At 33.6% G+C, this 26,056-nt stretch overlaps 1 protein-coding gene across 1 annotated transcript in view; it reads left to right on the plus strand.

The window, feature by feature from the left end:
• The window catches only part of LOC103255181 (usherin), a 465,104-nt gene that overhangs the window by 130,491 nt on the left and 308,557 nt on the right, over positions 1-26,056 (plus strand). Inside the window, exon 18 of the mRNA XM_008053149.2 lies at positions 21,222-21,401. Coding sequence (XP_008051340.2) covers positions 21,222-21,401 — 180 coding nt within the window. The remainder of the gene's footprint in view (positions 1-21,221; positions 21,402-26,056) is intronic.

Raw genomic sequence — 26,056 nt, forward strand, 5'->3', positions numbered from 1 at the left:
CTTCAGTATGTTTTGTCTTCATATATATGAAGTAACTAGCCATTTAAATCATAGGCAAAATGCATTTATAATCATTATTCATGATACATAGTAAATGTTTGATGTTTTTAAATAAGTGTGTAAATTTAGGAATAAAAACTGAAACAATTTATAGCATAGCAGTAGAAACTGGCTTATGTAAAACTGTTGTTAAAGTTATAAATTCTATTTAATTTATTCAGCTGGTAAATGACAATAATATGCGATGAGAATTCAGAATTAATTCATTTTATAAAGTTTCAAAAGTATTTAAAACCGTAAATATTATAAAACCATATAATTGTCAAGAAGAAAAATAGAAAATAACTTTATGAAAATATAAAGAAAATATTCTTAAATCCTACAAAATAATGTTTACAAATAGCAGCCTCTTTGCTACAAAATCTCCTCTAGGATATTCGCACTGATCCTGTAGACAATACTGTAACTTAGTACACAGATCCTGCCTTTTTTTCTTAAGTGGTTATGTGGAATCCTCTGCAAATTGTTTAATTCTTCATTATCCTTCCTTTTGAATGAATTGGGAAGTGATCTTCATTGCTTGATAACCTGACAGACTGTTTTGAGTCTGAATTTCTAAGGCAAGTCACCAGGGTGTGCTAATGGCGAGTCCTTTGTGCGCTGTTAACTTTCACCTGCTCTGAAAAACTGGATGCTACTTGGTTTTCGTCTTCAAATGCCTCATTCTCCTAACCCCCATTTTGTGTTATGTCAAAGAATAAAGATATTTATTTGGAAAAGAGATATGGATGACTGAGGGTGAAGAAAAAGGAGAATAAATAAAAACAATCCTTCAGCATTAGCAAAAGGAAATGTCGTTTTAGTGGGGGGGGAAGGCAATTGATCAAATCATATTGGTGAAACTGAATCATTTTATTTGAAAATTCTTCCTGAATGTAGAGAGGTTTCAGTTGTTTTTTTGTTTTTGTTTTTGTTTTTTTACAGACTATCCACCTCCAACCCCAAGTGAGTCTTTTAAAAGGAAAGGTGGAAGGAAATAATTGGAAAGGGAAGAGGAGGAGAAGGGAAGGGAGGGAAGGAAGGAAGGGAGGGAGGGAATGAAGGGAGGGAGGGAGGGAGGGAGAAGAGCTTGAAATTAGCATTACTCAGATACTTTTCTTGCTTGTAAGACCTGATGACCCTGAAAAAAATAATGTTTTTAAAAGCTTGGCTAGTTTTTAAGACCATTTTTAAAAGACACAAATGGAAATTTGGAAAGAATAATAGGATCTCTGGGTAGTTGTATTAGGAATAGCTTATCTTCCCATTTTTCATTTTTAAAGTAATTATTCAATCTTCTGTAATAAATACATATTATTTCTATAAAGTATTTTTACAAATAGCTGGTAGAGCAGCACCGTGCTTTTGGCTCAAATAAAGAGTTCTGAGTGGTGAATCAAAAGCCCCAACGTAGAAGCCCACAGACAGGTGGAAGGGCATCTTCATGTACATTTCAATGATTATCCAGGAAAACTCTTTTGGTGTTTGTGTAATGCTAAATTTTCCTTATTTCTCATATTTTGCCTGTATTTCTTTCTCCAATAGTTGTGAGGGGTAATCAAACAAAAACCCTGACGATACTGCAAAACTAAATGACATGGTCAGAGAAATAAAGGAGAGTATATCTGAAGCATGATAGTTTTAGGGAAGTACTGAGGGATGGGAGTACTTCTTTGTGATTATATCATGGTCGTTCTTTGAGATTATATCATGGGGAGCAGGGACATGACGCTTTCACTACAAGGGTAACAGCTGGAAGGAGTAGGGTGCTTTAGAGACTTAAGAGAATACTTCAAGGTAGAAAAACAGGAATATAGATGGGATGGCTCCTCACCCCCATTCTCTGAGCATAAACTTTTTCTTCTTTAATAATTGGAGTCAGTATCTCATCCCAATGTCAGTATCAAGTGTTTGCCCCTTGGGATAAATCCCCATCTAGAAACAAGCGAAAATAAAGGGAAACTGAAATTGCCCAAGTGAAGACGATATTGCTGCATTTAAACTAGATGAATGCACATTTTAAATCCTCGTACCCAGAATAGGCTTACCTTTTTCAGGAGTTGCCAGTTACCAGAAAGAGTGCTTTAAAGTATCAGTATATTCAAATGCTATAAATCTGTAAAAAAAAATCTTGAAAAACTAAGGCAATATATTCTGTCTTTCAAGGTTACCTAGAAAAATTCAGAGTTCTTTGCACACAGTCTGGTTCTCTGGATACCTTTCCTCCCAGAATAAATTGTGTTTTATCAAAATTACAAGGGAAAAAAAAGATAAGGAAGCATTTGTTTTCTTGGAAATGTAAAGAAGATAATTATATGTGGGAACCTCTTAGACTTCCAAGGAGTCTGTAGGAAGGCTAATGCTGTTAGGAAAGGGACAGCTTTGTTTTATAGTCCCTGATGTCTGTTTTTTAGTGTGGAGGGAAATGTGCAGTTTCAGAGCTGTGCTTGCAAGCCATGCAGTATATCTGACACGCTGCCCTCTGGGAAAAGTCGCCAGTGGGGGAATTGTTCCAGTGATGCAGTACAGCTTGTAACTTGGAATCCCGTCGGAGAACTTTGTAGTTACTTGTCAGTCAGTGGGAAGATAAAAGAGGCAGCTTCTTTTCAAGCAATTTGAATTCATTTCCCCGTAATGAGTTAGAGGGTCAGGCAGCAAGAGTGAGTTCGCCTGAGATCTTATAAAGTATATTTCCTGGAGAAAGAGAAGAGGGACAGAGAAAAGGAGCATAATGTACACCACACAACTGTAGAAGCAGCATAATATGGCTTGATGTCGATCTTCTTCTTTGGAGGACCACTTCTCCTGATTTCAGGGCCCATTATTTTTAGAAGGAAAGGTCAAGGAAAGTACCACTTTATCCATTTAAAAAAATAAAACCCCAGTGCATGAAAATTGAAACTCAGTGAAAGTCAAAAGTAGCAGGTGATAGTATTTCACACACAAATACTCATCAAGCACAGACATGTTAAAGATATTGTATATGTGTTTTGTTACTTTCTATAATTATTCACCATATAATTTATTTTAGAGACTTAGAAGAAATTAAGTGTCATGTTTCTTGTTATTGTTGTTGGTTATAGACTATAACCCTGGACTTCTGTTCCTGATCATTTCAGATGTTTTAAAATCAACACAAGAGATATTAGAAATGATGACTGGTTTTTATGTTCCAAGAAAGTATTAATATGAAAAGCAGTAAGGACATAGAAAAAAGAGAGAAAATTATTTCCTTCCTATTTGGAAAGCAAATGTCTCATATGCAAAAAATAAAAATATAATTGCTATACTTTTGCCTAAGGTTCTAACACATTTCTGGAGTCATAAATACACACAAATATAAATACACAGGAAATTTTAAAAAGCATTTCATCTGAATTAAAAATAATTGCTGTATTGTTAGCAAAAATATGAATGGGCAATAATAAGATATATGTCATTTCAAATATTTGACTATAGAATATATACCCACTGAATATATTGACACTTCTGATTGTATATCATGTCATGGCCAATAAAGCTATAGAAATGTGTAATTAGGACATATTCTTCCACAAGAATGGAGTTAAGCATTAATTTATCAAACTTGTTTAAGAACTCATCTGTTCTCAACACTCACACAGCAGCTTATTGAATTTGTGTCTGATATCTAATTGGCTATTTTCTTGACATAATGAACAAGTGCATACTCCATGCTGTAGTGTCTGTTGAGGTGGCGACGTAATGATGAAATGCAAATTGTAACCGTGGGCTTCACACAGAGTCAGGAAATGCAACCCACAGAGGAATGAGTGGATGTCAGTGTTCTTGTGGCTCAAGTTCATGTTTCAGATTCTGCAGTGCATCTTTATGAATGAATCACATCATCCCACCTCTTCTCGAAAGGAGCCTGTTAGAAGCAGAATACAATTAGCAGATCACCCAAATCATGTACCTTTGGCTTTGGAAAGCTTGGGATAATTTAAGAAATGAAAAAAATTAAGAAATGAAAAAGTATTTGAAGCATTTAAAAATACTCCAGGCCACACATGGTGGCTCATGCCTATAATCCTTATACTTAGAAGGCTGAGGCGGGAGGATAACTTGAGGCCAGAAGTTCAAGATTGGCCCAGGCAACATGGCGAGACATCATCTCTACAAAAAAAAAAAAATAAAAAGTTGTGCTTGGTGGTGTATGCCTGTAGTTTCCAACTGCTTGGGAGGCTGAGGCAGAAGGATTGCCTGAACCCAGGAAGTCGAGGCTGTTGTGAGCTGTGATCATGCTACTGCACTCCAGCCTGGGTGACAGAGTGAGATTCTGACTATATCAAAAACAAAAACAAACAATTGCTCAAATCATTTTCAAACCACAACTTGATTGATTTGGAGGTTTTAAGTACATAGGTAAGGTTCTCATGGAGAAGCCAGCCATGGAGCAAATATATGATATTTTTGAACCTATAATTGTATACCACTGATACACTTGTCTAGTGCTGGCTACATGGTTTGTTTTGGCAAGGGTTCAGTGCTTGTTGAATAAAGAGTAATATAGAGTCTGTTTTTTGATATTTGTAGACTGAATATATAACCATTGTACCAAAGAAGCTCTCAATAGATAGGTGTCAGTATGAATTGATGTTAGAAGAAAATTGAGGAGTAAGTTACATAGGAAAACAGAAAATAATCTACCTGGGCTTGTGTTCTCCAGCCTGTAAGACACACCTTACAGCAGGGGATTTTCTTCTCATTCTTAAACCTTTCCTGTGGGTGTCTAGCAATGAACTCTCTTGGTTGGTGATGGGTTTTCATTATCACATAGAGTTATAAGGATTTCACACCTCACATTTGACTCCTTAGAAAGTAATCATAGGAAGCTGGAAGTAATGGCATGAGTCTGTAATCCCAACACTTTGGGATGCGGAGGCGAGAGGACTGGTGTTCGAGACCAGCCAGAACAACTTGGCAAGACCTTGTCTCTACAATAAATTAAAAAGTTAGCTGAGCATATAGTTCAAGCTACATATAAGGCTGAGGTAGAAGGATCGCCTGAGTCCAGTGAGTTGAGGTTGCGGTGGCTGTGAGTGTGCCACTGTACTCCACCCTGGGTGACAGAGTGAGATTCTGACTCAAAAAAAAAAAAAAAGTAATCATAGATGACTCCTAAATCATCATCATTTTATATACTAAGAGGGACCACACAGAATTAATATCCACAACTTTTTATGTGAAGTTCTTAAGATCATGAGTTACTTTACTCAATTAGTGACACAGAATCTAAGGATCCTAGTAGACTATTTAGGAAAAATACAGCTATATAGTTTTCAGAGAATTTGAATTCTTTCTTTATAAACAGGGTTGTAAATAAATTTTGTGGTTTATTTTTCTAGTCTTATATCTTTGGGGGGATATCAGAGGAAGTTTTATACCTGAGTAGCAGAAAATCTGAAACCATAGAATTAAATTTCTATATTAATTCATTCATTCACTCATAAAACAAGCATGTATCTAACTTGCTTTATGGAGCCAGGCAGAAATACTGTGAGGTGCTAGGGGTACAGTGGAAAATTTTTCCCTCTCCAGAGTTCAATTATCTGTTGCTTTATTTTGCTAAACTGACTAGAGATTTATATTTATATGAACAATGGTGCTTGTTTCTGGACTTTTTCCTTCCCTTTATAACTGTTTCCCTGAATCATCATAAGCTGACTTCATTCTGGGGCTTTCAACATCTTACATACTTAGAAAATACCTAAATATCTCATAGGCATGGTGTCTCTGCTAAAGAATCTTGTGATATACAAGGGGAGATAGAAATTAATCAAGTAATCACATACAAATATAAAATTGCAAACTTTAATAATCATTAAAAAAATAACATGTCACTAAGATATTGCATAAGAAAAAACAGTATAAATTGGAGGTTCAGGGAAAATCTTTTAAGCTGATGACATATAGGGTAACTATAACAGATGACTAGGTACCACCTTATAGAATAGAGCAGAGAGGAATTCAGAGGGAATGGCACTTTTGAAGGATGTGGGGAAGGAAGAATTGTGGGTTTGAGGCAATGAAAGAAGGCCATTGTGGATGGGACAGAGTAAATGAAGAAGAGAATGGCATAGATGAGGCTGAAAAGCCAGAAAAGACCTCCTTCATACAGAATTTTAAGAATTTTGGCAGAATTGCAGTCAACAACAAAGAATTGTAAATGTTTTTTTCAATTGCTACACAGATGAACATCCCTTAAATTTAGTAGCTATAGGCTTAGATTGAAATACACTTTTCAGAGATAGTTTTGTCAAAATGATGCAAATTATAAATGTGTTATTGGCCTCAGTTTTTTATTCTATACAGATATACATATGTGTATTCATAATATAATGTATCTGAGATCTTACTACAAACACATCTTGTGTTCAACATTATACTTTTAACATTATATCGCAAATATTTCTCATATCACACAAAAACACTCACTAAAAGCATTTTCAATAGGTATATAACTTGCCATAGTATGGGTGTGTCAATATGTATTTGCCATTTCCTTATCATTAGACATTTAGGTTTGTTGTTTTTAGGAATAATTATTGTTAATACATGCTTCTGCATTTTTCCTTAATATGTATAACTAAAAAGGAATTGCTAAAGTAAAGGTTGGGAATATTTTTTAAAACACTTAATATGCATTGACAAAATGTTTTCAAAAAAGATCACATTATTTCACATGTCTCCTAACAATATACAAATATGTTCATCTGTCCGTAGTTATACGAATTTGATAGGTAAAAATGATAAGTTGCTTTAATTTGCATTTCTTTTATTCCTATTGAGTCAAACATTTTTCACATTTTTTTTTCTATTTCTTTGTTTTTCTTTTTGGGATGCTCACACACTTTGCCCAGAATATTTTAGAGATTTTAAAATTTGTTTTGATATTTATGGCAACTTAATTATTATGGATAGTAATTACTAGTCATTATAGTTTTAAATATCATATTCAATTTATCTTTTCTAGCTTTTTTATGAGATTAGGATGTAGTGATTTGAATTTTTGATAATTAAATCTTTGCTGCTTTATTTTTGCAAAAAATATTTTCTCCATCCAGGGTTGAAATATATGTTGCTTTATTTTGCTAAATTTATAGGAGATTTAAGTGGCATCTAATTCTGGGCTATTTATTCCTTCCTTTTATACCTATTCCTCTGAATCATCACTATGATGACTTAATCTTTGTGCTTTCAACATCTTAAATATTTGGAAAATAATTTTTAATCTTATGGATGAGGCTACTGTCTTCCTGTTCCATCTTATTGTTCATTTTATTTTAAAAAAATCTTAGCTCTTCTCACCTGTATATTCTTCTAACTAAACATTAGATAGAGTTGAAAAAATTTCACTGATATTTTTAATGGGCTCTCCTTCATATAAATTAATTCTTGATAAATTTACATTTTCAAATATTTCTCACCTGGAAATATGTTATGGTTCCATTTATTTAAGCTGTTTATGTCTTGCAGTAAAGTTTTGTCATTTTCTTCATAAATATCTCATATTTCTTGTTATAGTTATATTCAGGTATTTTTATGATTGTGATTGTGTTTATTTATTTTTATTATATAGTTCGAAGAATAATTGATATTACATTTGTGTTTTAAAAACATGTTATTTTCAATCAACATCTTCTTTAAATGTTTATAAATCTCTGGGTTAACAATATCTCCAGCTCCACGCAGACAGAAAATACAAAAGTCCTTACATTTATATAACATGCATCCAGCCCACTCAGTTACATTAACTTAGCTGGATAAAACACATTAATAGGCAGGATGGGCACCATTACTTTGAACAGAAAGAGTTCTAATTCAGGCTCTGCATCACAATATAACCCATACAATATGATCATTTAAAATAAGCCACCAAACTGTTTAAGCATTTGCTTCCAATAATTCATTTGAAATAGTTAAAATAAGCTTATAAGGTAAATATTAGAGGTTTAAAATATTCATTTTAATTCATATCCATTGAGAAACCCATAAATTCTTCTTCTTAGAATATGTACAATGAAATAATCAGATAGGTGCACACAAAAATATTTATGAAATTATGTTTCTAACAGAGTTTATTTGTATAGTTAAAAACCAGGGGAGTGGATATTCCGAAACCTCTAACTTGAAGGCATTATAGTGAATCCATTAAAAAGATTATACAGATGTATATTTACTGATAAGAAAATATATTTACATTATTATAGCCACAGGCTTCAAAAGCTATCAAAAGATTCTATAATTGCAAAATATGACAATAGACACAGAAGCATATAACAGATATCTGTGAACAAATATGAAATATATACACCAAAATGCACCAAGATATTAACAAGATAATGATAATCTTGAGATTTTTAGATAATGTTAACTTTTCTCTTCATAGTTTCTGATATAGTCTTAAAATTTTCAATAAGCAAATATTCTTTTATAATCATAAAAAGAAGAAATGCATGAAGCTAAAAGAAAACAAGAGGAGAGTATTTTGTAACATGTCTTCTTATAGCATATTTACCGGAAAATTTTAGGAAACAACAAACCTTAAAACCTCTCATAAAAAACTTGGCAACAAAAAACTTAAATTCATCATGCAAGAGATGTTAAAAATATTGGGTTTCAGTTTCTTTCAGAAGCTCAACCAGTTTAAATTATTGTTTATTATCTTGCTCTTACATGAATCCATTCAATTTAAAGTGGTTCAATTCCACTTTTCCCAAGTAATTTATGCCTTTATGATAATAGAGTTTCTTATTATCTTTTTGATTTGTACCCTGTTTCCTATTTAATAATTTACTCTGTGTGGTATATGTGCCAAAGTTATCATACTTGATAAATTATTATGCTATAATAATTATGGTACCATCAGACTGAATTAAATTATGTTTCATTGTAAATAGAAAAATGTATTAATTTTTTTAAAAGCCTTTTTATGCCAGTGAGGATAAATAAAGTTACCTTTATATACTTTCATTAAGCACCATGACAGTACAAGGCAAATTGACAGAATTGATAACAAATCAATTCACTTATAACAGTCCCTTCCTAGTAGTTCTGAAATCAGCTTTCTTAGGATGGTGAATTAAATGCAAATGCATTGAGCCGAGTTCAGTGGCTCAGCCTGTAATCCCGTGGTGCTTTCGGAGGCTGAGGTGAGTGGATTGCCTGAGCCTGTGGGTTCGAGACCCACCTGGGCAACTTGGTGAGACCTCATCTCTACAATAAATCAAAAAATTAGCCAGGCATGGTAGTGCGTGCCTGTAGTTCCAGCTACTTGGAAGGCTGAGGCGGAAGAATCACCGGAGCCCATCAGACAAGGCTGCGGTGGCCGGGAGCGGCCACTGCACTCCAGTCTGGGTGACAGAGTGAGACTCCAACTCAAAAAATAAAAATAAAAAATAAAAAATAAATGCAGTGTATTGAACAGAATTTGTGCAGTCTATGAATAAAAATCTCACCTCACCTATGTAGGCAGATCTTGGAAAATAGATTTTCTTCCATTGGTTGAAGATTTTCTTCCATTTATTTTCTGCATTTTAAATGTGTGTTCTGATTTTCCCTTTAACACATCAGAACAGCACTACCCAAAGGAAATACAATATAAGTTATACATGTTGTTTTGAATTTTCTAGTATGCACATTAAGAAAAGTATAAAGAAACAAAGTTAATTTAGTAGTATATTTAATTCAATCTATTCAAAATATTGTAACTTCAGCATGTAAACAAAATCTTAAAGGTGATAATGAAATAATACATTATTTTTTCATACCGAGATTATATGTGCATTTTGCATTTATCAGATTATTTAATTCAGAATTTTTTACGAAAATCATCTGTATCTAGATTTCACAGTTTTCAATTCAGAAAGTAGATTCACACACTATGTTGTTCCAAACATATTTAAAAGTTTTCCAGTAGCTGAATCACTTATCAATTTTAATTAAAATTAAATAAAATTAGAAATTTATGTCTTTAGCCACCTAGCCACATTTCAAGTGCTCAGTAGTCATATGTGGGTAGTGGCTATTGTGTTAGACAGCACAGGTATAGAACACAGGTATAAGATATTAACACAGTGGAAAAGCTAAAAGTTAAATCAATGCCAAACTATTGGGAATGTTTTGTCTACTGGATTTCAAGGAACATGACATGAATGACTTTTATCATTGAATCACCTGCTTGACTGGTTGCCTCAATTGATGGACTCAAACAGTTGCTTTGGTTTTATGTACAGATTATCTTCTTTTTCTTTGATCTACAATATTTTTGCAAAATTATGCTGAACACTCTCTCTCCTGAATATTCCTATTATTCCTAGAATAGCCCTCAACTTGACTGTTATAAACTAAGTCTTGAGTAAAGAACACCTATATTAAGAGAAAAAAATAAATGTAGTTAATGTTGTACCCCTATATTTTGTTTTTGCTTCTCAACTGTCTTATAAATCATGTAAAATAAGTATAATAAACATTTATTGAATGATTACATAATACTTTGGGTCCTGCAGTTCCATCATTTGTGATGACACATAGAAGTTGGCCCAGGAAAGCTAAAAATATGCTATATGTCAAATATTGCCTTCTATCAAGTTTAGGGCAGAATTTCTTCCCCAGCATTACAGCTTAGTGTAATGGCACTTGGCAGTATTGGCATTTCTGATATGACTTCTTTTGGCTAGCTCAGCATTTTAAAAAAATAAATAGTTTTTTCCTCTGTGATTGAAAGGGTTAAATAGTACCAATTCATTACACTCACAAAAGGATTTATTTTGTTCTCATAAATCAGTTTTATTCCACATTTTTATTATTCCCTTGGGTGAGCTACTCCAATTGAAATCAATACAAGTGCAAGTGACACAATCAATCTAGATATTTGATTATGGATTGGTGATCCCCAGGTCTGCTTTTTAGCCAGCTTCTTTCTGATCATTTCCCTGAAGAACTGAATATTTTTATTGGCATCTATGAGTTATGAACATGTTTAGAAAGCAGATAATAATTGTCATTTGTATACTGACAATGGAAGTCCCTCAAGAATTAAGACTTTAAATATGTAGCTTTAATATTGTTAAAAATCTGTTCACATTTTTCAGTTTTCTTATGGTAAAATCACATTTTAAAATAACTTTATTGTTTCTTTTAAAAAGACCATTAACACAATTGTTGACTATAAGTTGCATTCTTAGGGTACGGTTAGGTAAGTGATTATTTCTCATGACAAAGATGTTATCTATTTTTACAAATCTACTTTGGAGCTGAACAAACCAACTGGTCTAGGTTACCAAGAAGAAAAGAGTTAAGGTAAATAAAATGCCTTGACAGTATCCAGACTGGTTATTATCATTTCTATAATTATTCAGGCTGGAAAGCCACCATCTGGGGGATTTAAAAAAGAAAAACAGTTAAACTTTAAATTGGAAAGCAAATTGATTAAGTTGTTGCTCAAGAGGCCAACATTTGTATATGAAACTATCTTTGCTTTACAAACAAATTTATGTCCTATGATCCTTTACATACTGAATGCTTATTTTGGGACTCATGGTAACACATTATAGTTCTCTTGTCTCTGACTGTAACAACCTGTTCTGGGTTCTTAAGCCAAATTTTTGCATAGGCATAATTATACCATTTAGTAATTCATTTTATTATATTTGGAATAAGGCAATATTTGGTATACTTATCTAATAATTTTCTTAAAATAAATTCCAAGGCAATGTTAACACTGCATTTGTTATTTCAGCAACTATTCTAGCCTTATTTAGCCATTTACTTATCTTCACCAGAGTATGTAGGAAGGGGATGTTTTGGGCAAATACGTACCTCTGATTTTCTTCTGGAAGGCATATAACTTTGAAAGTTTTAAAAAGTCTTTCAGAAGCAGTTGAAAGAGTAAACCCATACTGCTTTTTTCCAAGGAGCTATTAATTACTCGTCAGTTACTCTTGTTAAGGCTTTGGAACAGCAGCTATCATTATCATCCAAGCAATGCACTTGGATTTCCACTGGCAAAGTTCCTAGGCTAGGTTTGTAGAATTAGGAGACTGTCTGTAACCTATTTTCATCCTAGTTCTTTCCTTTTTAGTAATTTGAGTTTATAAATACTAAGTAATGAAAGACATTCAAAGCATTAAAGAAGTTATAGTGCAGTGAAATAACACAGGGCTATATCAACAAAGGTTCTTTCCACATACCCTGTTCCACTCTTTAAAAATTTTTTTTACTCAAGAGAATCAATCCAGAAGTTGAAAATTTCTCTTTTTATTCAGTAAGGCAGAATATTTTTAACAATAGAAATAAATTTGGTTAATTAAGGCAAAGATGAATTACTGTAAGGGAATTCAGCAGCCCAAAAAGCTTTCAGCAAAACTGGAGAGTCAGACTTGTGCAGAAAACACAAATGGCATGGTCCAGACAAGCTGTGTTCCAGATAAGGTACAGCAGGACTCCTCCACTGGCAGCAGCACCACTATTCAACTGCCCTAGAAAATTATAGCTCTGCTTCTGGATTCTCAACAATTTTAGAGACATTTTGAACAATCCCTAATTGACCCTGAACCATTGTTTCACCCCATCAAGCATCAAACTACCCAGGTGGAAGCAACTGATTGGCAACCCTATGGTCAAGTGCCACATGACCTTTAGCTACCCTTTTATTTAACATATATGTATGTATGTATATGTATATATACACACATATATGTCATATTTCTGATAATTTTTCTGCTTATCTATCATCTTCTCTCTGATTGTTATAATTCCCTGATTTTTTTTTTCTTGCACATTAATCATGATTACCTCAAGACTTTCCATCAGGCTATTGATTTAGTTTTTAGCTCTGTTCTATTCCTTGGTTTTTCTAACTTGTTTAATAAATAGTTAATTATTTCTTATTTTAAATTTGTTTTTATGACTCTCCAATATCTGTTTCCATTTTATAGGGAATATATATCATTTTCCCTGAGGCTGCATAGTTATTTTGTCTTTTTATGTTACAATTATTTATTTTCTTTTGGCTGTATGAATGCATATTTAGTATGTTATTTCATCTTTCAAATTCATCTTGCTTATGCCTTGTATGGGCAGCTCTGTCCAGACTTTGTGTTTGTTCTAGCTCATTCTACTTATTTTCTTCTCTTGTTCTAGTTAGTCTTCTCTCAGCCTAAACTTTGAGGACTGGATATTACTATTAATGCACAAGGAGAGCAGAAGTGAAATAGAGAGTGTGAAAGGATGTATTGGGCAGAATTCTAGGGTTATCAGTTTTTTGCTCCCTCTGAGATCCTATTACTTGTCCTTTGTAGCAGCACCTGCTTCATTTATTTACCTTATCTCCCACTCCTGGTAACATCAGCTACTTTCCCCAACTCAGCACAATGTTTGGCAGGATGGCCAGCACTTATTTCTCTTCCAATCTGCAGACTCTACTCAGTTCGTTTCTCTTCAGATTGGAGAGGACTTTTCTTGGCTTTTATCCCTTACTCTAGGAACAGAGTTAGGTGCTGTACTATGCTGAGCAGGAATTTATCATGCCTTACTTTGTTAGCTTTCAAATTAATGTCATTATTTTGTTCCTTTGTGCACTTATACCTGGACAAATTTCAGCTAAAATTGTTAATATTGTTGTTCTCTTAGTTTGTGTCCATTTTGTTAGGTATTTTGAAAGGACAATTCTGTGGTATTACTTAACTTAGAAACCTTTGAAAGTTCATAGTTTATTCTAAAATCTCTTCCTAGCAATGTGATTCATATCCACAGTTCAGAGACTGTAACACACAGAGTATACGGTGGTATCCAATTATTCCCAACTCCTGGTGTTTATGTCCTTATTTAATCTCCTCCTCTTGAGTGTGTTCAAAACCTGTGACTTACTTTTAACCAATAGAATATGACAAAGGCAATGGAATATCACTTCCATATGATTGTAACCCATCTTGCTAGGAAACTCTTTCCCTTTGGTACATCAAATTGCCTTGCTGGGTAGGCACAACACGGGAAGAAATGAGAATGACCTTCAAGTAGCACACAACTAGTAACTCAGGGCAACCTCCAGCTGATAGCCAACAAGACACTGAGACCCTCAGTCCTGACAGCCTGCAACAAACTGAATGCTGCCAACAGCCACTTGAACTTGGTGGAGAGCCTTCCTCATTGGAGCCTTGAGATGAGACTTCAGTCCTGGATGACACCTTAATTGAAGCCTTTTGAAATCTTGAGCAGAGATCCCAGTAAGCCAAGCCAGACTCCTGACCCACAGAAACTATGAGATCATAACTAGAACAGGAACACCTGACTGTGTGACTGGAGCAAGTACAGCAGGTAGAAGTCACCAGCAAAACATGCTATCATCCTCACCCAAACACTGTACTGCCAAAATGGCTGCTCTCCTTTCAGGGAGGAACTGTCTTAAACATATTTATCCTAGTAATTTTGAAACATTTTACTGAATGAAGAATGGGTAATAGTCTCAGTTATAGAATCAATAATGGTCACCAAGTTATCCATCTGATCACAGTAGCACTAAAGGCTCAGCAAAATAACACTTTGCCCAGAGGAGGAAAAAATAAGTAGAAAAAGTCTGACATTTCAGAGAACAACATGGTTAATGAAACTAGGCCATAGATCATACTTTTCTAATTCACCACAGCCACAGTAAATCTCTGAATTCCTTCTCTCTCTTTATGAATATATAGTGAACTAAAGTGACTTATATTGGTACAACATGTAATATGTAGTGAATGCTCTCTATAGACTATATCATAATTATGTATATAAACATATACCTACACATATTTTTCCTTTTTTAATGAACCTTATTTTAAGTACAGGTTTAGGTTTGCAGCAATATTTAACAGAAGGTACAGAGATTTTGCCTATTCTCCCTGCTCTTAAATTTCTTTCTGGTGTTAAAGAAAATGAGATCCATTTAGGAAAATCTGACTGTGGTACATAAAGCAAACTTGATGGAAAAAAAATGCTTCAAAATTTTTAAATGATTTGCAATATTTAGAAGAATAATTATCCAACTTTAGGTGTGCCCTTGCCCATGCATTAAATAAAAATTCAAAACAGAACAAAACAAAAAGTTTCTTAGTATCTATAGAGTTGTTCTCTTGCATGGGAACAGTCAAGCACATGATTCTGAAGCATCTTTTGGTGAGTGGATGAAATACCCTTTCCTTGAATTACAGTTGTCATACTAGCAGAATGGCCAACTTAAAGAGGAATCAAAGAAGTACAGCTTTTACTGGATGACAGACAACTAATTAAAATCACAATTACAGTAATATAAGAAATATGATGCATTAATCGAGCACTGTCCTCAAGAGGTCTTAGTGATTCACAGGCTACTTATTCTTTCTCTTTCTAAAATTTCTATGGAGAAGACAGGTTGTGTGTGTGTGTGTGTGTGTGTGTGTGTGTGTGTGTGTGTGTGTGTGTGTGTATTCTATGTAAAAAATGTAAGGCCAGAAATAGGTCCCTTTGATTCCAAAATTAATTACAAAATAAAAAAATAACCAGCAACCTATCAACATGAGATCTATTACAATGATGGAATTTGGAGGACACTATCATTTTTGGGATGAAGTAATTTAAAATAATATCTTTAGAAAGAATAAATAAATGTAACTTAAATATTAATACCGGTTATCTAATGTGACCTAGAATTACTAGCTCACATTAAAGGGCTAATTCTGCCACTGTACCCTGATCACAATTCGAGGTCATTTGATTTTGCTGTTGGCAGAATTCTTGGATAGTGAGATGGAGCCGAACAATAGTAAAATTGAGATCAATACAGGAAAAATGTAGCATTTTCTTTTTTACAACAAGAAGTGAAAAAATTAGTTAATACCTTTCCTACCTTAAAGTGTAATTGGATTCAGAAAAAGGCTAACTTAAAGCAAGACCAGGTCTGACATATAAAATCCTCACAAGGTAACAAGAATCAGTTTGGTTTGTTCGCTGTCATTTCTCATTATAATCTTTGTCATGAGAATGGATTCATGTTGTGCCATTTTCTGTTCTTGTTACAATCTTTGTCACATGAATAAGATATCAGGATGTTAATGCCTGGCATACAGTATTCCGTGTGTGATGATACTGTACAGGACTACGCTGACCTTTGCAATATTATGTATTCTGATTGGTTGTTCATTTCACCTCTTTCCCACAAGTTAATAAGGCTGTAAAAAGGAGAGAACTGAAATGGCCAGCCAGTCAAATTATAGAATATTGAAAAGGTCAGAGCAGTACAGCACAGAGGAAAAAAAAATTATGGAATATATGGTGCATTAAAATTCTTGTGACAATGATTATAACAAGAATGGAAAAGGATACCCATTTATGTTATTTCAATCTAGAGAACCCCACAGGATGGTATCCTGGGGACAGCAATCATTTACGCATCCCTGAATCATACATGTGAAAATACCTGTTTATGCTGTTTTTTGCTTAAAAAAATAATTACACAAAAAATATTCTAATATACTACAAATAAGAGCATTAAAAGGAAGCTTTTCATCATAGAAAATAGGCATTAATATTGTTAACATTTTAGTAGTACTTCATATTTGAAGCTCAAGAAAAGGTTCTTTACAAGGAAAATTTGTTGTTCATGTGAGATTTTGTTGGACTATTTCCTCATTTAACATTTCTTTCTTCAAAATAAAATAGGAGAGTAGGACCAAATGAATTAAGCTCTTTCAAGACCCTTAAGGGTATAGAATATCCTGAAAGAGCAAGTAGGAGTTTATTTGAATATGTTGCATGATCTATATAAAACTTGTTTTGCACTTAGAATGTGTGATGTTGGTCAACATAAAGAATCTTTCCTTCTGCTATTTCCTCAGTAGAAAGATAGAAAGCAAGAGAGAGAGAAGTAATACTTAAATCAGAAATTCTGAATTTATTGTTTTCAGGTGTGCAATAATGATTACTCATTTTAAAAATTGTTTTAATACGTATTTTAGAATTTCTTACAGAACAATTGTATTCAGTTTTGTAGTCTGTAAAGAGAGATCTATTTTAAACCTTAGCTTTGCACTTTCTGTAGATATTTTATTTCACTAACATTGCAAACATTTTATAGTCCAAAGCTATAGTCAAAGGCATCATTAGTAAGAATGCCAAATATGTTTAGAAACAGGAAATGAATTATCATGATCTCTTTAAGACAAACCAGAATCTGGATTAAATACGTTTAAAATCAGTAGTTCTCAAATTTCAACATGCTGAAGAAAAATCATCCAGTGAATCCTGGGCCCTACTTTGTGGAAGTCTCATCCAGTAGGTCTGGAATGAAACTCAGGTATATGAATCTTTACGAGGTGCCCACAGGTGATTTTGATGTAGGTGAACACTGGAACACTGGTATAGACAACCTCATTGTGCAAAGAGCTTAGTGAAATCCTCAGTTAAAGTGAAATGGTTCCAACCAATCCACAGAGAGTGAAGGAGGGGAACTCAACTTAAAGCCACAATGCTCAAGTGAGGTTAGGGCAGGAAAAGGGAATTGAGGTTCCAGAGTATTGAAGCATAAAAGGGCCTGCAACATCCACTTGTACTCACAAATAGGGTCAAATCTGAGGCTGACCAGACAGGAATGGTCACCTGTGATAGGAAATGCTTATCAGTTTAGCATTTTCAAGCTTGGTTTTTGAGGCTGAACCAATGGGGCTGCATTTTCTAGCCCACTGAAAACACAGTTTTATGCAGTGAAAAGTGGTAAAGCACAACCCTCTTAAGAGGGGGAATCTAGGACTTGCATTTTAAGACTCTTTCCTCCATACCCAGAGCTCAGATTGCTGAAAGTCAAAGGAGGAAAGGGACGACAGTGAGAAAGAAGTGGAGGAAGAGCCGGAATCTGTGGATCCTGCTTTGGTTTTGAATCTGGAGATTTCTGAGATTCATTGAGGGTTGAAATTCTGTCAGTTGCTCTAGGTCTGTGAATTGAACTGTATGTTAGTAGGGGTGAGAGAACATTAGACTCCCTCAGCTGCTTGGTTCCTGGAGATGTACAAGTTCTTTTTTTCGAGCTGAGCAAAATGGTTATGTAATTGCATACTTCTCATAATTATTGAGTAATTATATACTTCTTATAATTACTGAGTAATCATTGTTGTATAACTAGAACTTAATGTTACAACTAATTGTATAATTACCATGTATTAATGTTGTTATCTGGGAAACTTAGAATAAAGTGGTACTTAATATATTTCCCTTTGCCATGTCATTTTCAAAGCTAGCAATAGTGTTTGTTTTACAGCTCAAAATTTTCTTCAAAAACAAACAAAATGCACGGGAAAAATCTTCACCAATATTGTAATCATAGATGTGTACTCATTGATCTTTTATTTGTACCTTGCTAGACATTTTTATAATTGCATTCTCATGGCTTAATTTTAGAATTTTCGTTGTTGTTTTGCAAATTTCAATTTCGTAGACGATATGCAGTTCTTCTACTTCAGAGTCAATTGAGCATCAGCCTAGGTCTCTGTAGGATAGGCTGACCTTTTTGAAATTTTACAACTGGGCATGTGACAATAACAACAGTTGTTTCAGCTATAACTGAAGATGTTTCCCAGGAACTATCTCATGAGAACTTCAGGAGATCTTCTGATACTGATAATGTAATTTTCCTTAGGCAATGGTTAGAAGGGACTTGTATTTAATCTTAACCAGGTTTCTTGTGTGCAGAAACTATGTCTTAGGCATTCAGGGCACGGTCTCATCAGCGCCTAGCTCAATAATCTTCAGTGGAATAAAGCTGACTAGTTAATTGTAAAGAACCTATGAAAGCGAAAATGATATAATTTGGAAATATCTTTTTAATGCATAAAGAAATTATCAAAGGCTGCTTTGTAGGTTTCAAAACATCTTACTGGTGTATATTACACATATATAAGAGTACATTATCTGTTTCTATTTTAGGAATTTGAAATCATTCTTTAAGCTATGAATATGCCTCATCTAGCTTTACTGAAAGAGATACAAATTATCATTGACATGCTTTTGCACACAGTACCATTTATTCCCTTTGAAATCAACCACTCATCTGGATGTGCCAATTTTAAGCCCAGAGTAAAAAAAAAGTATATTGTATACCACTAGGGATTTTTTTCTGGTCATGAAAAACACTTAACACCCATGTATTTTGCAACAATAAAATTTTCAACTACTTCCTCTGTCCCAAAAGTATTATAAGTATCTTTTTTAAAAAATGTTTTATAATTTCAGTTTTTGTCTTCCTTACCACATTTCATGAAAATGTTCAAGTCATAACAAGATATCAGAGCCTCTTTTGCATTATTTGATCTTCATTAATTTCAGTTTGAAGTGTAGTGTGGTGGGACAATGGCATGACAGTAGTGAGTGAGATTAGTGTTGCTTTGTTAAAAACCTTAAAATTTTTTAAATAATATATTGTTAGATTGGGAGGGGTAGATAATTTAATAGGTAGATAATAGCTACAGAGAAAATGAAATACAGGGTATATAATTCTCAATCACTTGCTAATTCTAAATGTTTGAAATGTATGAGTTGTATGGATTACAACAAAAACAGTAACGTCATTCCTATCTGCTGTTATTTTGTGCTGAGTATGGTAAGCAAATTATTTCACTTAACTTTCACAATAACACTACAATGTAAGTCCTGTATTATCATTCTCAGTTCACAAATGAATAAGCAGGGGTTCAGAAATATTAAGTGACTTAGCAAAGTGCACATTACTAAAAAAGTAGAAAGAGCGATTCAAATACAGGACTCTCTGACAACTAAATTTATTTTCTTTCCTTTGCACTATACTTTGCTACTAAACTGTGCTAAAATATGATATTTTTTTAGTTAATGCGGTCATTAAGTTTTATTTACTATACAACATGATAACTTTCAATATGTGACCATCTTCTATTTTTTAAACGTAATCAATAAAGATTATAATGCTATGTGGAGATCTTACAAATATTCTTGCTTTTCCCCCTGAAGTCCCATATCTTGGGTTTTTGTTTTGTTTTGTTTTGTTTTCATTTGCCTATATCTACTGAAGTGTAGAGAAGATTAAAAGTATATAAAATAAAAAGTGTTTTGGCAAAGGAAGAAGGATATTTGAAGTAAATATTGGTATTCCTAGTGGTTCATTTTTCTGTGTTTTAAATTATAACATTCCTAAAATTGATCAAAATTAAGCAGCATTTTGGAAAAATTTCCTCATGTAAACTTTTCAGGAAAGTATTGAATATAGAAAGTGAAAGAAATGTTACAGCTTTTAGTTGTAGCCCTATTCTTATTTTAACCTTAGTTTCTGACTCTTCTTATCTTTGAAAGTAACCCAGTGGTAAAGGAGAGAGAGAAAATACTGCTATCAGGCAGCAGTGCTTTCCTTTATCCTGGAGATCTTGAGATTTGAGAGTGGGTTTGCTTCAGCTTTGGAAGGGTGGTGGTGGTGACCTGGGGGAAGATACATTGAACGTAATTATTTTATACAGCCAGTGAGCATCTGTATTTTCCCATAAACCTAAGAAAAATAGACCTTCTGGTCAAGGTGGGCATAAATTATCTCCCATTCCTAGTTACTTTTCAGGGTATTCTGACTAATTCTAATCTGAAGAAGCATTAGAAAGAAAGAAGTCAACCCACCTCTCAAGCAGAATGAGCAGAAAATACCTCAATTGACGATATATAAAATATCTGACCCATATCTGAGTATACTATTTATATCCAGAACCACTCTATTGGAGAGAAGAGTGTTATTTCTTCCTTTCAGCATATCAAAAAACATGTATGAAAAAAACACTTTAAAAAGTATAAGTAACTCATCAGGTGATCAATTTATATGACTATACATTATTTTGGCTCATGCATGGTACTTGTGACATGACTTAATGCTACATTTATCTTATAAGATCAATCAAATTATTTTGATCACTGTGATGAGTGAATTAGATTTGTTAACCCATGTAACATTTTTGTTCATAAGGTAGTAAAATAAAAGTTTTCTTCATTTATTCATGTTTATAGGAGCATGTGCAATGCTTCTCAGGGTGGTGATATTATAGTTCTATTTGGTACAGTATATTTAGAGACGCAAGAAAATATTCAAGTAATAGCAGGAAGGAACCTTTAAATACACACTAATTGTAGTAATTTTCTTTTTTAATCAGCAGGTAATAACTACACTCTTCTGAATGGCACAAAAGTAATGTACAGTGGTGAAGAGACCAACCTTTGGGTGCTCATCAATGGGTTGATTCCTTTTACTAACTATACTGTACAAGTGAATATTTCAAACAGCCAAGGAAGTTTGATAACTGATCCTATAATGATTGCAATGCCTCCAGGGGGTAAGTCTAGGAAAAATGTAACCTATCGAATTTATATAAGTACATTAGAACTAACTCTCTATTGATCACCCTGTTTATTGTTGGAGTTAATTTTTTTTTTTCTTATTTTAGAACTTAGAGGCTCAGTTGTATTTCTGGTTCTTCTGGTTGTTGTTCTGTTTTATTGATGTTATTTCACTGTTTTGTTGAGATTGTTTTCATCTGACACTGTGTGTGTTAAGGATGGCCCTTGAACTTGTATATGTCCTGTACAGTCACACATGACTCTGGATTTCTGCATGCTAAGAAGATTGGGAAATGCTTTTAGTTGAGACTTCACTTAGATTTAAATCCTATTTGCAGTTTGAGCTTTTAGTTTCTTCTGTAAATGGCTTCCATTTCTGGTATTCTGAAGAGCTAGTTTAGATGGATACTTAAAACCATTTTTCCATCTGACAAAAAAGAGTAGGGTGCAGGTGATAGAACAGCAAAACTCGATTTGAACCATAGAAAAACACCTTTAAATCCTTGAACAATTATTATAATACTATAAGAAAGAGACTGGCAGTGGTGGGAAACTGCCAGGGGAGGGGGAGTAGGATTGGCAGTTGAGGGAAGCTGCCAGGGGAGAGGGGACATACCTCAACAACAAGGCTACCTACATAATGAGCATTCGTATACCTAACCCTGAATTGTACCCCACATCTTTAAAATAAAAAATTGTAAAGTTAAAAAAAAATCCTTTGTCCTAATGATTAACAGTTCAGCAGTGCCACATTCATATGTGAAATGGGCTGGAATGTGGATATTTTTATTTTAAAATTTTATATAAAAATGGACCTAATTCATTCACAATTACCATTATTTTGATCTACAATCAACCCATTGTTTTAACTATTTGTGGGAGCTAATTGGTAAGAAGAAAACTCCCTCTAGGATTGACATGGATGGCCCTTGGACAGAAAGCATGCCTAACATCCAGGAATGTGTGTTTTCTGAAAATATTGAAGGATACACCAGGACATCTAACGTCTGCCCTGAAGCCCAGTTTCCAGGAAACAGTGTGCTCTGGACTGAGGGAGAATGTTAAAATCTTGTTGTCAGCAATCTGCAGGGCAGGAAAATCCCCATCCAGTCACGAAGAGTATAAGAACAGTGAATGCCTCATCACTGGAGAAAAATAAATGTGGACCTGCAGTTAGTGTAGAACCTCTTCCCCCAATAAAAGATTCATTACCTGATATATCATAAAAACCACTCACTATCATCTACCTTTTAAGACATTTTTAGCTTTAATGAATGAATGTTTACTAAAACACTTGAAACTCTAAATGTCAGAAGCCACATTATTTAAGAAAATAATGATTACAAGAAACTTTGGGGACTGATCAACTCATATTAGTATCATATGTCATGAACCAATCATTTAAAAAGAAAATTAAATTTAAATAAATGTGTGTTTAAGAATAGAGACCAAAGCACAAAGCAAAACAAAACCCCCCATGAAGGAAACCTTGGGTATGCATATCTTTACTTTTCACTCTAACCCACATGCTAGAGGGGAGAAAAAACTATGGTGACCCTAAACCTTATTATGTGTTACTCTTTATTGACATTTAGAAATTAAAGAGTAATCAGTGGCATAGGGAGATTTTAGTGATATAGTAATACCTCCTCAACAGGGTATATAAAATACTTAATAAGTTAATATTTATTTTATGGTATTTACACTGATTTAGATATTTTGTAATTCACAGTAATTTATGTCATATTGAGAAAATAGAGCTAATTTAATTCATTGTTCATGCATTTAAGAATGTATAATCTAATAATTAGATGTACATATATAATGATTCAGTTAAAGGTAGCAAGCTCCTATTGCTAACTCAGTATGCACTATATGAAGATATCTGTCTTAGAAGGGTTAGCATTATGCAAACTAAAATATTGTTTTATAGTGGTGCAGTAGAACTGAGGCAAACTGTTAACTGAGGCTTATCTTCACCTCTGCACTGTGGCTGCTTATCTGTGTCATTATCATAACGCTCTGTGGGCCCACACTTCCTGGGGCTCATGCACTCACTCTCTTTATATCTTCAGAAATCCAGAATTTGGGAGATAGCCCTTCACCAAAGAGGAAGCAAATGTCTTTAAAGACAGATAGTGATTTGCTAGAGTTTATTACAGCCATTAGGACATACTTTCTTTTATCATTAGATTGTTGTTGATTACAATTAGGAAACTTATAGCTTTGAAATTATCTTTTTTATGACCTTGTAGCAGTTTAAAGGTGATACTTCATTGATTAAATAGGTTTTAGTTCATGCTTCCTTTTACTTAATGATCTGAAAACATATTATCCTGATTTACACATAAAAATCATGCCGAAAAGCATGTGGCATTTGCTGGAATATGTGTGTTTAAGTAGAATTAAATTAGTACTGAGAGTTATTAAAGAAATCTTCCATGTCTTTGTCCAGTGAACTGTGTTTCATATTGAAATGAATAATAAATGAACCAATATACAGAATTGAACCAACTTATGGACATAGAAGGTCCTATATTCTATTTACTTTTCCATTATATTTGGATTATTATCATTATTGCTATTTCCTTGATTTCAATATTAGATCTCTTTTATGGTGGTGTTGAATTTCTAGTATCTTTCAATGCTGGATGATGCAAGATTTGTAATAATACCCTTAGCTATGTTTTCTTCTCAGTATTGTTTAAAAACATAATAACAGAAGGTTTAAGCAAAATAAAAATGCTATTTTTTCTTTATCTAATAGTTGCTATAAAATGTGGCTTATAAAACCCCCTTTAACCCTTTTATCTGACCAAGTACTACTCATTTTGTTAGGTTCAATATCAAAATTAGTCCATCAGAAAGTCATCTCTTGCCAACAAAGGCTGATATAGGGCCTTTCTGTATCTCAGAGTACAATTATATTGAAATTACCTGTTTAATCCTACTGTCACAATCACTAGTTATAAGATCCTATACAGTAGGGTCTGTTTCTTATTCATATTTTTATATTCAGTGCCTAGACCAAACTGACACATGTAGGTGTATAATGAATAATTGGTGAATGAATGAATAAATAAATTGGCCAAGATAGCTTAATTACCAGTTTTAAGTTGTAAGCTTATCATTGCTCAGTCCTACACAGGCCTCGCCTCTAGCAACCTTATTTGGAGTTAGCTGCAAAAATATGATCTCTGTATACTACTGTCCAATGTAGAAATACTGTGGCCATGTAGATAAAATTGAGAGCCCATACTGTAAAGAGGATGATGGTATTAGAGGTAAGAAATATTCTCAAATTGTACCAACTCATCACTCTTTGATTCTTCCCCATAGTGGTTACTTTCTCAGGTGGGCATAGGATGAACTGTTCTTAATTTATATAGGAATTTGGATGGGAGAGGTGAAAGGGACATGATCTAAATAATTTTACCATGATATATCATCTCTTAGTTGATGATTAAGAAGCATCTTATTTGCCCATAGCTATCTCTTTTTTCAGTGGGAAAAAATATGTTTAAAAATATGATAGATTCAAATTATTTGAAGATAGGAAATAAAGAAGGCAAGATGATACCACTAAAAAACCTAGCACCTAGATGACCAGTGGTAGCTCTCAATTAGCACACATTTTTTATTTGAAATTTTTATTTTAAATGTCACTTTGGCAACTAGAGGAGTTTCTCTCTTTCTAAAATGATGTAGCATGGGGTGGGGGGGCACACCTCATCCACAAGGGTACATGCACAATGAATATTTGTATACCTCACCCTAAATTGTACCCCACAATTTTAAAATAAAAATTAAAAGAGGAAAAAAATAAATAAAATAAAATTACGTAGCAGATCTTCACCTACTTTTGTGCATGCAAGTGTTTTGTATTTCTAAAATTACTATATTTTTAGGTTGTTTGTAATAAGATAATGCTCATATTTAGCATGAAGATACTCTTAGAAATAAAGAATATATTTAATCTGAGCTCTTGAATAGCATTATGGTACAGGTTCAAGAGTTCTAGGAAAAGAATTAAAAAAATAAAAACGGAATCCAAATGTTAATCCATAAATATGAAACTTTCCTGTGCCCTTTACCCCTTCAAGGTCTGGAGTTACTAATGGGGTTAGGATTTCAACGCTTAATGGGGCTCAGTGCATTAGTGTTTTGTATGCATGGAATTCAGCATTCAGTTTAATAAGTGGTTGACATTGGTGATGTCCCTTAATTTGCTTAAATCTAATTGGCTCTTTTATCAGTCAAACCTGTATGGATTGGCAATTGATCAGAAAGGGTCAGCCATGACTCTGCATGTAGTTAAATGATGGAACCACCAGTTAAAGTCACAGTTGCATGATAATAAGCAAAGGAAGAACAAATGAGCTTAGAGAGGAAGGCAAAGAAGCTTAGAAGTTTTGCAGGATCTTCAAGTTCAGAACAAAGGCATTATGGAGTATATAAATTTTAAATACACTGCATTTTGCCTCCAGACTTAAACCTTTTTTTTCCAGATGAACTGAAATCTTGTCTGAAACTGTCTTTGTTACATCAAAGAACTACTCAGAAAGCTAAAAGAGACAGAAGAAGCATAAAAGGGCATAGTTTAAAATGATTAGTGACAAATTCCATACTGACGAGCTAGAAACATATTTTT

The sequence above is a fragment of the Carlito syrichta genome, unplaced genomic scaffold (assembly GCF_000164805.1).
Source record: "Carlito syrichta isolate Samal-C Ts95f unplaced genomic scaffold, Tarsius_syrichta-2.0.1 Scaffold287916, whole genome shotgun sequence".
Taxonomy (NCBI): domain Eukaryota; kingdom Metazoa; phylum Chordata; class Mammalia; order Primates; family Tarsiidae; genus Carlito; species Carlito syrichta.